Raw genomic sequence first — 14,638 nt, forward strand, 5'->3', positions numbered from 1 at the left:
TGTGCTGTGTTGGTTACGCAAAGGACCGTGGAAGTCTTAGCTACATCGCCAGAAACTCGTTCGTGTTTTTCTGTTCTCCAAAATTCTTGCATGTTTCATATTTCTATGTGCGCGCGGGGACGCATGAGGCAATTGTTCATTGTAAGATAGATTTGGCTTCCTGCACGACCGGTCTCTATTTTCCGCATTCTAGCACGTTTCTTATAAGTTCACAGATGCCATGGGGTGCCAGAGAAACTCTTTGGCGTTTTCCGTCTCATTATAGCATAATTTGTATGTTTTTGCCTGATGCACCTTAACATGTTTCAGTAGGTAGACATTTAACACTCTTAGGCCATAAAGATCAGCTCTAATAAGGTGCCTACACAGTGAATGTCTCCTGCCATAATCTGCGCGTTATTTCCGATCGACTCTCCAGAATTCCTGCATGTTCCAAATCTTGTTAAATGCTTGCTGGCAAATGAAGCAATTGTTAATCTTAAGTGTGTTGTGTCGCATTGGTTACGCAAAGGATGTTGCGCTTCAATATGTTTCAATAGGTAGACATTTAACACTCTTAGGCTATCAAGATCAGTTCTAGTAAGGTGCCTACACAGTGAATATCTTCTGTCATTTGGGATCGTCTACTTTAAGGCTTTGATTGAAGTTGAAGTTGGTGAGTGTCAAGTCAAAGCTAGTACACTAGAACTATTTTTTATACATCTTACACTTTCGTCGCAGTCAGCCATAATCTTCGTCTAAGGTGAACTGTTATTCTTTATACAATGGAAGACCAAAATTGTTTAAAGACTAGAACTCCACTAATTCAACAAGACAGCTTGATCAAACGTTCCACGGCTACTGTTCTGGTTACTTTAAATATATAAGCGAAAGAGCTGAGTTGCAGGCAGGGATTTCTCAGGGGTTCTTAACAATTGATCGCTAAGTGCTGACGTCCTTTAAATGATTTTATCCAAGCTGGATATGTCAGTAGTACATTAACATTTTGTTTCCAGGTCTAGAGTTTTAAAATTCACATTTACAACACGTCTTTTAGCTCCATTCCTACAATGTTCATGACTCTGAACAGGGTATGAAGTTTTGAACCCACTTAAAAATGCACTGAAGTACTTCCTCTCTTTCTCAACGCGATGCGTAAGATGACGACTATCAAAGCTTTCAGATTTTTTTTTCTTATTTATGACCTTTCCTTGTTATCTTGAACCATGATGTCCTTGCCCGATATAATCATGTCAAGTACTTTCTTTTGAGTTTTTGGTATCGTTGAGGTTTCTCCGAAATGTGTGATTTTAGTTATTTTTTTAACCGATTTTGACCTTGATTTGAAACTTCACCGAAGTTCCTGTTTTGGTTTTCGCAGTCAAAGATCAAGTAATGACCGGAAGCACTAACTACCATCTTGTTCGTTTGTTTGTTTGTTCGTTCGGGAGATACTCGTGAAAGTATTGGGGTAACTGTTCTGATAAGAGAAGCTTAATCTTCCAAAAAGGTCAATCCGCTGTCAATAGAGATTAGCAAAAAAACAAAACAAACAAACAAACAAAAAATGCAATGGGAGCCGTTGAAAGGCAGTCACGCAAGGGGTCATGTTCATGGTACGCTTTTCCTTAGCGTGTAACCGTCGACTTCTCTATCATCATAAAGATTATGTTTACCAAAACTATATGCAAGCGAAGTATAATTGTTATAGTCCATGAAATGACCTTTCGGTACCACTCGGGCGGAGTAATGCTACCATGCATTTTTGAAAACTAACCTTGTGTATAATAGCAGTGCCTAATGAGTAGCTGAACAGGTATCATCACGTTATCAAGTGACGTCACTCCTTTCTGCAGAATTGACAGGAAACAAACAGTCACTGACTTACAATACGAACGCCCGCAGACGCATGAAGCAATTGTTGATTGTGAGGTAGATTTGGTTTCCTACACTGATATATTCGTCTTTAGTCTCGAACGGTTTCTATTTTCCTGAATTTTTGCACTTTTCTTATAGGGTCAGCAGTGCTCTCGGGTGTACGGACGGTATGAGAAACTCTTTGGCGCCATTTCGGCTTTCCAAAATTCCTGCATTTTCCAAATATTGATAAATACTCGCTAGCGCATGAAACAATTGTTAGGTGAGGTAACCCGCCTAGCCGTGGTCGAAGAATAAAACGCGTCTACGTGCAATCTTACAACCTTGGGGTGCTGAGGTGAGGCTTCTTGAGGTTGTTTGTTGCGCTTGCAATTAAGGAGTTTGAGCAGAGGCGTCCCAAGCTCACATCTCGGAAAAGACGAAGGATTAATTCTCAGACATATATGTATTTATTCATGAAAGAGTCATGGGTTGTGTTACGCGGTGTTTGCTTTCGCGAGAAACCGTTGACTTAATACGTTATACGGAATAGTTTGGGAAGCCAAATATGGTCGATTTACACCGCTAAATATTCCGAAATGTGAACATTTTACACTCCTTGTGTGTCCGTTTCGGTTTCTGGTAATTTCTGCCATGAGACGGTTAGGAAATGTACAAAGTTTTAAAACATACATGTTTCGCTTTTGAGCTTTTGCCATGAACCGCGACCCCGGCTAGGCGGGTTACCCCACCTTGACACGTTTACATGGCAAATTGTTTTCCCGGCTGACAGGATTACCATACCTGGCAGACCGGGCAATCCAAGTAGGCGGGTCACCCCACCTATCATGTAAACCTGCTCAAAATAAAATAAGAAATTATATGGACAGGCGGGTTACCCCACGTAGGCGGGTTACCTCACCTACCTGGGGTCCCCTACCTCCATGTAAACAGGCCCTTAATCTATAGTGCGTTGTGCCGCGTTGGTTACGCAAAGGACCGAGGAAGTCCCAGCTACATCGCCAGAAACTCTTTCGTGTTTTTCTGTTCTCCAAAATTCTTGCATGTTTCATATTTTTATGTGTGCGCGGGGACGCATGAAGCAATTGTTCATTGTGAGATAGATTTGGCTTCCTGCACGACCGGTCTCTATTTTCCGCATTCTAGCACGTTTCTTATAAGGTCACAGATGCCATGGGGTGCCAGAGAAACTCTTAGGCCTTTTCTCTTCTTATTATAGCATAATTTGTATGTTTTTGCCTGATGCACCTTAACATGTTTCATTAGGTAGACATTTAACAATCTTAGGCTATGAAGATCAGCTCTAATAAGGTGCCTACACAGTGAATGTCTCCTGTCATGATCTGCGCGTTATTTCTGATCGACTCTCCAGAATTCCTGCATCTTCCAAATCTTGTTAAATGCTCGCTGGCACATGAAACAATTGTTAATCTTAAGGCTTTGATTGAAGTTGAAGTTGGTGAGTGTCAAATCAAAGTTCGTACACTAGAACTATTTCTTATACATCTTACACTTTCGTCGCAGTCAGCCATAATCTTCGTCTAAGGTGAACTGCTATTCTTTATACAATGGAAGACCAAAATTGTTAAAAGGCTAAAACTCCGCCAATTCGACAAGACAACTTGATCAAACATTCCACGGTTACTGTTTGGGCTACTTGAACTGTATAAGTGAAAGAGCTGAGTCTCGGGCACGGATTTCTCAGTTGTTCTTAACAGTTGATAGCTAAGTGGTGACGTACTTTAAACGATTTTATCCAAGCTGGATCTATCACTAGTACATTGTCCTTTTGTTTCCAAAGGTCTTAAGTTTTGAAATTAACATTTAAAACATGTCTTTGAGCTCCTTCCCTACAACGTTCATGACTTCGAACAACGTATGAAGTTTTGAACCCACTTTAAAATGTATTGAAGTACTTCCTGTCTTTCTCAACGCGTAAGATGAGATGATGATGCGTAAGATGACGTTGACACTCGTCATCTTAAGCATCGCATTGAGAAAGACAGGAATTACTTCAGTGCATTTTTAAGTGGGTTTAAAACTTCATACCCTGTTCAAAGTCATGAACATTGTTGGAATGGAGCAGTCTTTCTCAAAGCGATGCGTAAGATGACGACTATCAAAGCTTTCAGATTTTTTTTTCTTATTCATGGATTTTCCTTTTTATCCTCTCCCGGTCTTCGAAAACAAATCAGAATTGCTCAAGCTGGTCAGAAAAACGTGAAGGGTGACTCCAAAATATTCGAAATTGCTGTCGTGCGTGGAAAAGACAATACATTAAGTGAAACAAATCATAATTACTATCAAGTTTGAGATAGAATATTCTCTTTCGTGACTTGGTCTATAGATGTTAATTGTCTGTTTGGGTTGTTTAGAACGAAGAGGTTTTACGCCGTCTTTTAGAAATTAATCGCTTTCTCTCATAGATCATTTTCATAAATAATTTTTATTAATCATTCTCCTGAACTGTACAACAGCTGTACCTAAACCAGATTGAAACTGATTAAAGTACGTGAAGGTCGGGACAAGTGGTGCAAGCAACGCTGGGCTAAAGTGTTTTGTTAGTTTGGTTGAGCGACAAGGAAACTTTTTGAAACAAAACAGAATGAATAAACAAACAAACCGAAGACGCGAACTAGACCTTTTGCCACACTTCAAACAATTAAGGCTCTAAATTACTAGTTACTTAGTTATGATTTAGTAATTTGTGTTCACGAATTTAGCCAGAATCTCAATTCAAAGTTTGAGGTTGTTGCTGATCAAAATGGGTTTCTTAGTTTGATTGTCCCAGTTGTTTACCGGATTCTTCGAACTTGAATCACGATGTCCTTGCTTGAAGTGACCCTGTCATGCGATCATATACTTTCTTTTTAGTGTTTGGTATCGTATAGGTTTCTCTGATCATATTTTGTAGTTCTTCTGTAAGTCTTCTGAAATAAGTGATTTTAGTTATTTTTTCACTGATTTCGTCCTTGATTTGGAACCTCAACAAAGTTCCTAGTGTGGTTTTCTCAGTCAAAGATGAAATAATGTCCGGAAGCATTAGATATATTCCTGTTAGTTCGTTCTTTATTCACTCTTGAGATTCTCTTGAAAGTATTGTGGTAACGGTTCTACTACGGGAAAAATTAATCTTCCAAAAAGGGTCAATCCGCTGTCAGTAGAGGTTAGCAGAAAAGTAAGGATAATAAAGAATAACTGACAGGTACTGAGGCATAGAGTCCTTGGTGCCTTTCGCTGAGATTGGTGCGCTCGGCGGCTGGTTTTCGTGTTGGGAACTCTGATTCAACAAACTCTGTATGAGTTATTCTCTGCAGTTTCGTCGGGTCGGAACATTCCAAAGGAACTTGAATCAGAAATGTGGCTTGTATCATTACGATCTAAGATTCCTGGTATATTCTTCAAGTACACATAAATTTTTAAAAAAGATACGCACTCTGCGGCTGGTTTTCTGCAGTTTCGTCGAGTTGGAACATTCCAATGGAACTTGAATCAGAAATGTGGCTTGTATCATTACGATCTAAGATTCCTGGTATATTCTTCAAATACACATAAATTTTTAAAAAAGATGCGACGACATGTTTAAATCGAAAAAATATCCGGGAACGAAATGGGAAAAATTCCTGATTTGTAGTATGCTCATTTCACTGATTTATGAAACGCGTATTGTTTATGGTTTCAATCACCGGCTTAAGTTGTTCTTTCTTGATAAAATCTAGATCATGGGAACATCCATTTCGAAAAAACTTGAGGAACAACAGAAAAACAAGGACGAGAAAGCCGTGGAAGAGCTGCAGATGCTGCAAGAGATGATGGTTAATAAAGTTGCCGCCGCCAGAGCAGAGATGAGGGAAAAGGCGCTCAAAGACGCTAATGTCCCGATTGTGGCGTTTGTCGACACATCAGAGAAGTATTCTGTCGACGTGTCGAACGCGCCTGATGATGCCATAACTACATCGATCAAAGAAATGTTTGGTGGAAACATCATACAGGGTCTTGTGAGCCTCATCGGCGTGGCCCTCAACCAGTTCTTGGGAAACACTCAGGCTGGCGTAAGTGAGCAGAACGATTACCACATCGTCTTTAGCGATAACGCCCTCTTGCGAATCGATGTTATGTTTTACAAATACGAGTTTTCATCCAAAGGAGTTGAAGATGAACGTCGGAATGGGTTCTGCTACTGCACACAAGCTGCTGTTGTTGACCTCAAAAAGGTGAGCCCGGAAGTCTTGCTATACGAGCTCACACGTACGATTGGCCAGGAAAATATTCCCGACGCAGTAAAACAGCTTCATTTAATGGCTGAATTTGGAGAACAGTTGTACCAAGTTGTCAACGAGTTGAACACCGCTGCCGAGAAAACCCTCCCAGATTCTGACGATGGTGCTGGTCGTAAGAAACAAATAAGAAATTCAAGCCAAGAAGAGGATGATGAAGAACACTGACTGAGAAGGAGGAGTTCAAAGGAAAACTTCAGGTGCTTTCAAAACTTTACAGTTGCCGAAAAGTTAACAAATTTTTTTAGCTGAACAAAATAACATTCCTTCATAGTTTTTTAATGTTTTTTTTTCAACACCTGTCATCGATACTTCGTTACTCGAGACGAAAGAAGTTGTTAGTAAAAAGTATCTTTTTTAATTTTCAGTTTATTCGGTTTAACAGCAAAAAACATTGTATTGGATTAGATTAGAATAAAGCAATTGCAAAGGGTCTTTTGGGTTTTTCTTTCGAAGATTATAATTTTGTGATAATCTGAGTGATCGGTTTTTTACCTTGACGAACCGTTTGAGATGATGGGTTGATTAAGATGTCTCCCTTGTCAAATAAAAAACTACGAAATTTACAATAAACAATTTGAGCATTGCCAGTTTTTTGCTCAATTAAGTTTGATTTATTTGAATAGTATCGTCTGGAGTGAAATGGTATCGTTACTGAAAAGAGAGGAAAAAAGAGAAACCGTTGAAAATTTCATCACGTTCTAAGGAATAGTAGGGGGAACGAAATATGGTCGATTTACAACGGTAAATATTTCGAATTATGAATATTTTACTCGTAAAATCAATAACACTTACTCACATCCTGTGTGTCAGTGGAAGAAACTTGGAAGAAACGTGGGTATGAGGTTAAGAACAAGTCTCTGTAAGAATAAAAAATCTTGGGAAATGAAAATTTTCAACCCCCCTTCAAATTTTACATGCAGTTAGGCGCTCAGGGGGGATGCACAAAAATGATCTTTTTAAAGGGCGCAGCACTCTTGTTGCCATGGTAACAACGGCTGCTTGTTCGAGGCCTGAGGCCTCATTTTCATACAAAAACGTTGCAAAAAAAAGAGTGAAATGTTTATTTCTCTATCTCAAGCTAAATACAACATAACAAATTGGCACTTCTACCATACATAGTAACATCATTCATCTTGACATTGATACAGTCAATTTTCCCTGGGAGTGAAGTTGAACACACTAACAGATGATTCATTTCGGTACAGTTCCGGTCATCTTTGTTGTCGGGTAAAACAGGGAAAACGTTTATCTGAATTTCTCCAAAAGTACACCGATTCTGGAACTGAGACTAACCACATAGCTGGCTATAATATTCTAGTTTTTAAAAATGTTTAAATCTCTGCGGGCCTGCCTCTACTTTCCATAGGAGCAATTCGCGAACGAAGCTCAAAAATCAGATATTGCATAATTTGGCTATGTTAACATCGAATGTTCTCGACAACAAATGTTTCAGAAAAATGAAACACGTAAAGCTTTGAAAGAATGTCATCTTATGAGCAATATCCTGAGAGAAATCTCGCCACTGGTTGTCATCTTTTTAAAAAAAATTGATCAACCTTCATGGAGGACTAATCGACGGAACTACAAACATATACCTCAAATCGTGTGCATATCATCCAGATTCCGAGTGCTGCACCTTCTTTCATGTGAATTTGAGCGATCTGAATTCCTCTGAAGATACACTGTTATACTTGTATGTCATTTGAAACATGTTAAGTCGGCTGATCTACATGAAACTATCCTCACACCGGTCATTTGTCATAAACATGTACGTTATCACGATGGCGTGACGCTGTATTTCTCCGTGAAGTTTCTATCGGTCGCTCTAAAAAAGACGAGAAACTGATATTTTTCGTATATGTCAGCAGATTTCCGCGCACTCCGAAGTAAAAACAACCGAAAAAAAAAGAGGAAAAACCCGATTGAACGCTCGTAAACACTGAGAATCTGAGAGTATCAATCGTAACCTTTCAGTTGTTGTTTGAATGCAGAGGTCATGGCTAAAAAATGATAGGTAAATAAAAACAATCATATCAAATTACGCCTTCAATCGAATAAGAGCCACCCATCCACGGTCTTCCTTAGACTTATGCCCCATTCACACCAAAGCTTAAACATGTTTAAAAGTTGTTTTGTTAAACACAGTTTAATTTTTTTTTTCTTCATAGAAACTATTTAACCGAATATTTTTGACTTGAATGTAGCACATTGGAAATGCAAGTTAGCTAGTACTTGAATCCAATGGAAAATCAAGTTTTTCAGTTCTCTGTTTATAATTTTCATTCAATGAAAACCAGTTTAACAAAACATGTTTTGCTGGTGTGAATGGGGTATTAAATAAGCTCCCCGTGCATTTAACGCGACTCATTTGTATCTCAGTTGGCTTTTAATACATTTTTATTTGACAGTAGCACCAGAATGTCAAGCTCGTACTTCAAATTTTATCATCAGTATAATACAGCGTGGTAATAAAAAATATGGTAAAAGCTACCACCGTCTTGAACATTGAATAATTGACACTTGAGGAAAGCAAAGTTTCTTTCCTTTATGTAAAATTCACCAAACTTTTAAACGAGCTCCTTTTCTCTATTTTCTTTAGAAAAACTAAGTTATACCTTAAACGAATTATTAATAGAAAGAGTCAGAGCTCCCTTAAGTTTGTCTTCTTTAGCTAGCGAAGCTGACAACTTCGTCGAATCAAAGAGGTCAAAAAGGAAGAGCATAGCGCGTGGTGATTTCACTCAACTGTTGGACCATAAATTGGTGTCTTGCGCTTTTCAAGTCAGAGGCCTAAGCATGTTAATCTTCAATGGATAAATTGTTTCCGTGACTACTCGTTTGGTTTCAGAACCTTGAAACGAACATCTAATCCACGTCATTAACCAGATCTGTTTCTTTTGTAATGGAATCCTGTGACACAGAAGGGTTGCGCATCATCCCGACGAACTCTAAAAAATAAGTAACAAAGTGTAAAAACTAAGGATGAAACTTTTATACTTGTTTATTTATTTGTTGGTGGTTAAGCGACAAATTACAGTTTGACTCCCCCTCCCTCCCCTCCCCCCTCCCTTCAACTTATGTTTCTGAGAGTAGCCAAGAATTTCTCGAATAACTTGCAATAGATTTCAAGCAACAACTTTATTCGAGGAGGGAAATAATGGAATTAAGTCTTTCTGCAATTCATGGGGTCTTGGAACTTGGAAAATTGTATGCAATTTCCTTTCCTTAGGCTTACAGAGTCATGCAGGTCTGGTTTAAAAATCAAATTCCTTTGAGAGACTAAAAGATCCACTAGAGTTTGGCCATGTTGGTAGGTCGAGAGTAGCGAGAACTCATATCTGAGAGAAAAAAGCTGAAGGTTCAGAGGTAATTTTGCCGATTTCTTTCGAAAGCTCTCGCGCGCGTCCTTTCACACGCTCGTTCCGTGATATTTTATGCAATTACCTTTCCTTAGGCTTACAGAGTCATGCAGGTTTGGTTTAAAAATCTAGGAGGGTATGAATTCAATCAAATTCCCTTGAGAGACTAAAGGATCCACTAGAATCTGGCCATGTTGGTGGGTCGAGAGTAGCGAGAACTCATATCTGAGAGAAAAAAATGGAAGGTTCAGAGGTAATTTTGCTGATTTCTTTCGAATTCTCTCGCGCGTGCGTCCTCTCACACGCTCGTTCCCATCACTTTCCGCAAACACGAGTGCTTGATTATGTTTATTGTTGAGCATCAAAACTGATTCTTCACTCGCCTTCTGGAACATCCCACACAGTTTCTGAACCCAGGCCACTTAGCCCTTCGTCGCCATAACTCTTCCTTAAGATGTCCCCTATATGACTCGCACTGAAAGAAATCGGAAATTAAAGTAATTTGAAGATAGCGGCAGTCACACCCTGCTTCAGAAACTGAGTAAAGTTCCAGCATGAAGGCAAGTCATTTGAAAGGCTGAATTTCCGTTTGTTTCATCCGTTTTTCACTTCTGCTTTTCGATTGGTTTCCACTGTTTGGATGACCACAGTTATGGCAGGTAAAATGGGGAGGCATTTTTGACAAACGCTCAAGTGTAGGTCTTTAGCACCTCTCTATGTTGCCAGAATTGTTACTCAGCTTTAAGTCTGTAGACATCTCTTAATTTTGTTGATCAACACCATATTGAACTAGAAAGACCAACACTAAAATCAAGAACAAGACCAATCTCAGCACTACGAAAAAGTGTCAAACAGATGCAAGAATACGAGGGTAACAATATGCCTATATCAACTGAATTCAGAGATGGATGGAAACCAACACCAAAACCAAGGACAAAAAAGGCACCAATTACAGTTCGAAGAACAGAAATAGAGGAGAAAAGTAAAGCTCTGAAAGGATATATACCACATCATTTAAAATTCGTGTGAGAAATGATAAAGATCAATTAAAACAGAGTATTGAAACAAGAAAAGCCATTCAATCCAGACTCACACAACAGATGGTTGAAATGAAAGGTCTAAATTCTGTTGAGACTTTGAGTATCACATTTGAAAAGATGTCACAAGATCGTGTTTAACAGTCCACCCCAAACAGTGATCAACATTACTGATTTTAAAGATAATCTTATGATTTCAGGTCAAGATATTCAAAATAAGATTGCAACTTTGATATCAGAAGGCTCTGGTTGGACTATCAAATCAGTTTATGGCCAATGGATAAACATTCTTCAATACAATCCTCTGAAAGGATCATCATATATCCAACTACCATCTGAATTGAGAAATTCTACCAAAGGATTGATTAATAATAGCAGAAGTTTCTTCCAGGTGAGATTTTAAAATTCTGAGTTCAAAATTATTAGAGTTTCAATTATTTCTTTCCCATGACGCTAAACGCTAAAATATGCTGAGGTGAAAACATAGAATTTTGAAATATTTTTGTTTATTTTCTGATCTCGCAAAATTTTCACGGAATGTAAGTAGAAAATAATAACAGATTCACAACCAATAGTTAGGTTAGATCACGTCGCTATAAAGACAACATATCTTCATAAATATCCGTACGTCATCTTGAATCCGCCTTGTTGCATCCACCATCTTGGATATTAAGAAACGATTCTTCTAACACATAATGAAGCGAAATTGTTTGAAATAAAGCATTGTGCGTTTTAAGTAAAATAATTACTTTTCAATCTTCAAACGCTCCTTTAAGTTTAAGAAGGGTATAATTGAAACGGAATATTTGAAAAATAAGAGTACTTAAAGTTTCTTAATTTGCGTGAATAAGAGAACCCAATTCACATGGAGAAATAATGACTTCATAATTGTCTCAACTATATAACTTTAGCTTAACGGACAATTCGTTTTTTATTTTTTAATCTTCTGTATCTCCATCGTCCTTATATCTCAGAACATTCGTCATCGGGCATTTGCTCATCCTCCTCCTCTGTGACACGATTATTGTGTTACCAGTTACGAGAGTGTTAAAGTACCTATGATACGAAATTCTTTTTTGCACTTTTTGGTGGATAGCTGTATTCAAAATTAGAAATAGTCGATTTAAGCGCCTGGCGAGTTCTCTTTGACCCTTTTTTGTGCATTGAAAGTACGATTTGGTGGCCAAATAGTGTCCCCATTTAGGGCGTGGCCAATACGATCATGTCACATCGTTGTGACGTAGAAAACTGTGAAGACAGGTCAGCAACTATGGTGGAGAAAGGAGAAATCTAGAAGATAGGATGAACGTATTGCGTGGCCGGAGTGCCAAATGATGTTAGCCACAAGAATAATACACATATACAGGGTATTTCTATACACTACTTACCAAAGGATGTAGCTGTATAGCCAAATGGACGCGTTTCGATCGTCGACATCGAGGAGATTTTACTCTTCACTGAATGTCGTCGGCCTCATGCTCCGTAGTGGCTCGTTTTCCGTTTGACCGGCTCGACGACGACCGACTCAGCCTTTGCAATCTTTGAGGAAAGAAGCAAATTGCAATGAAACTGCCCGATGACTTCTCGGCAAAAAATCATCGTGCCTCGTGATGCAGCCGATTCTTTCGTCAAAAGTTAGCTTGTGGTTAGCTTAGGGAATCATTCTATAGTAACGAAACTTAAGAGCACTGACCAAGGGGAATCTTCGCCGGACCTAGTGCGGAGGAATAAAATGTTATGTCAACAAAAACGAACACAGCTACCCATTCTTAACATAGATTTCTCCGAAGGATACGAAACACAAACGAAATAAACTAAATTCCATGCATGCTTTGCGACCCGATTTCGGTCCCAGGTCCCCACTCGTTTTGTTACCGGCGAATAATGAAAATAGTTTTCAGGATCTGAATAGTGACTGAACAAATTTCACAACGAGGTCGTTTAGTTGGGTCTGTTCCTATCAGTCGTTGTGATCTTGGTAATCTTTAAGTGCCAACTGTTTGTTTGCAAGTATTTACGTTGACGAGCAATAAAAATTCTGGCTCTAAGTCTTTATTTTTGTGTTCTTTATTTATTAACTGTTCTTTACGTCTTTTTTAAGCGTCATAAAACTGTAAGGAGAAAAATCGGCAGGAACTATGAAGCACTTCCATACCCTGGAACGTACCCATGATGCCTTCCGAGTTTGACTTAATGGTAAAAATAAAATTTAGCTTATAGCCAAAACATTGTTTTGAAATTCTGTTTAATGTTACATGTACTGATTCATTTGCTGTAATAAACAAAGAAGGCATTTTTCGCAAAACTGTCGCTCAGATCGAGGAGAAACCGGAATCCAAATAGGAAAAACCGAAAACCACATCGGATACCAAATCCGAAAGCCCATAACTATTTTTTAGGAAAACCGAAAAACCAAATGTTAAAATTCGGAAAATCCGCAGAGTGCGATGAACACTAAAACCGAAAAACCGCAAAAAAAAAAAAAACAAAAACAACCAAATCTTGATAAATGCTCGTTAGCGCATGAAAAAATTGTTAATATTAAGTGTGTTGTGCTATATTGGTTACGCAAAGGACCGAGGACGTCACAGCTACATCGCCAGAAACTATTTAGTGCTTTTCTGTTTTCCAAAATTCTTGCGTGTTTCATATTTTTACATGCGCGCGGACACGCATGGAGCAATTGCTGATTGTGAGATAGATTTGGTTTCCTGCACGACCGGTCTCTATTTTCCGCACTCTAGCACGTTTCTTATAAGGTCACACATGCCATGGGGTGCCAGAGAAACTCTTTGGCTAGATCTATCTGTAGTACATTGTCCTTTTGTTTCCAAAGGTCTTGAGTTTTGAAATTCACATTTAAAACATGTCTTCTAGTTCCATCCCTACAATGTTCATGACTTCGAACAAGGCATGAAACTTTGAACCCAATTAAAATATGCACTGAAGTACTTCCTGTCCTTCTCAACGCAATGCGTAAGATGGCGACTATCAAAGCTTTCAGATTATTTTTGTTCTTATTCATGGCCTTTCCTTTTTATCTTCTCCCGATCTTCGAAAACAAATCTGAATTGCTTAAGCTGGTCAGAATAACGTGAAAGGGTGACTGCAAAATATTCGAAATGGCTGTCGTGCGTGGAAAAGACAATACATTAAGTGAAACAAATCATAATTACTATCAAGTTTGAGATAGAATATTCTCTCTCGTGACTTGGTCTATAGATGTTAATTGCCTGTTTGTATTCTTTGGAACGAAGAGGTTTTTGGGCGTCTTTTGGAAATTAATCGCTTTCTCTCATTAATCATTTTCATTAATCATTTTCATCAATCATTCTCCTAAACTGTTCAACAGATGCACCTAAACTAGATTGAAATTGATTAAAGTACAAGAAGGTCGGGACAAGTGGTGCAAGCAACGCTTGGCTTAAGTCTTTCGTTAATTTGGTTGAGAGACAAGGAAACTTTTTGAAACAAAACAGAATGAATAAGCAAACAAACCGAAGACGCGAACTAGACCTTTTGCCACACTTCAAACCGAATTAGGACTCTAAATTACCAGTTACTTAGTTATGATTTAGTGATTTTTAGTAACGAATTAGTTAAGATCTCAGTTCAAAGTTTAACTTATTGCGGATCAAAACGAGTTTCTTAGTTTGATAGCAGATTCCTCGAACTTGAATCATGATGTCCTTGCTCGATGTAATCGTGTCTTGTACTTTCTTTTGAGTTTTTGGTATCGTTTAGGTGTCTCCGAAATGTGCGATTTTGGTTGTTTTTTTGAACTGATTTTGACTTTGACTTGAAACTTCACTGACCAAAGTTCCTGTTTTGGTTTCGCAGTCAAAGATCAAGTAATGACCGGAAGCATTGACTACCATCCTGTTCGTTCGTGTTTTTGTTCATTCGGGAGATACTCGTGAAAGTATTGGCCGGGTAACTGTTCTGATAAGAGAAGTTTAATCTTCCAAAAAGGTCAATTCATTGTTGGTAGAGGGTAGCAGAAAAACAAAAACAAAAAAATGCGATGCGAACCGTTGAAAGGCAGTCATGCAAGAGGTCATGTTCATGGTACGCTTTTCCTTAGCGTGTAACCGCCAACTTTTCT

General features: G+C 38.5%; 1 protein-coding gene across 3 annotated transcripts; it reads left to right on the top strand.

Annotated features, from left to right (window-relative positions):
• Positions 1 to 494: 494 nt before the first annotated feature.
• Positions 495 to 6,720, top strand: LOC131775216 (uncharacterized). Of its 3 annotated transcripts, none has more exons than XM_059091319.2 (2): positions 495 to 655; positions 5,577 to 6,720. In XM_059091319.2, exon 2 carries the CDS (start codon positions 5,580 to 5,582, stop codon positions 6,300 to 6,302), a length of 723 nt encoding a protein of 240 aa, XP_058947302.2. In that variant the 5' UTR covers positions 495 to 655; positions 5,577 to 5,579; the 3' UTR covers positions 6,303 to 6,720. The 3 variants fall into 3 exon arrangements, with proteins under 3 accessions (XP_058947302.2, XP_058947301.2, XP_058947304.2); XM_059091318.2 differs by lacking the exon at positions 495 to 655 and adding an exon at positions 3,169 to 3,333; XM_059091321.2 differs by lacking the exon at positions 495 to 655 and adding an exon at positions 3,174 to 3,316.
• Positions 6,721 to 14,638: the final 7,918 nt, after the last annotated feature.

Source organism: Pocillopora verrucosa, chromosome 7, assembly GCF_036669915.1.
Source record: "Pocillopora verrucosa isolate sample1 chromosome 7, ASM3666991v2, whole genome shotgun sequence".
Taxonomy (NCBI): Eukaryota; Metazoa; Cnidaria; class Anthozoa; order Scleractinia; family Pocilloporidae; genus Pocillopora; species Pocillopora verrucosa.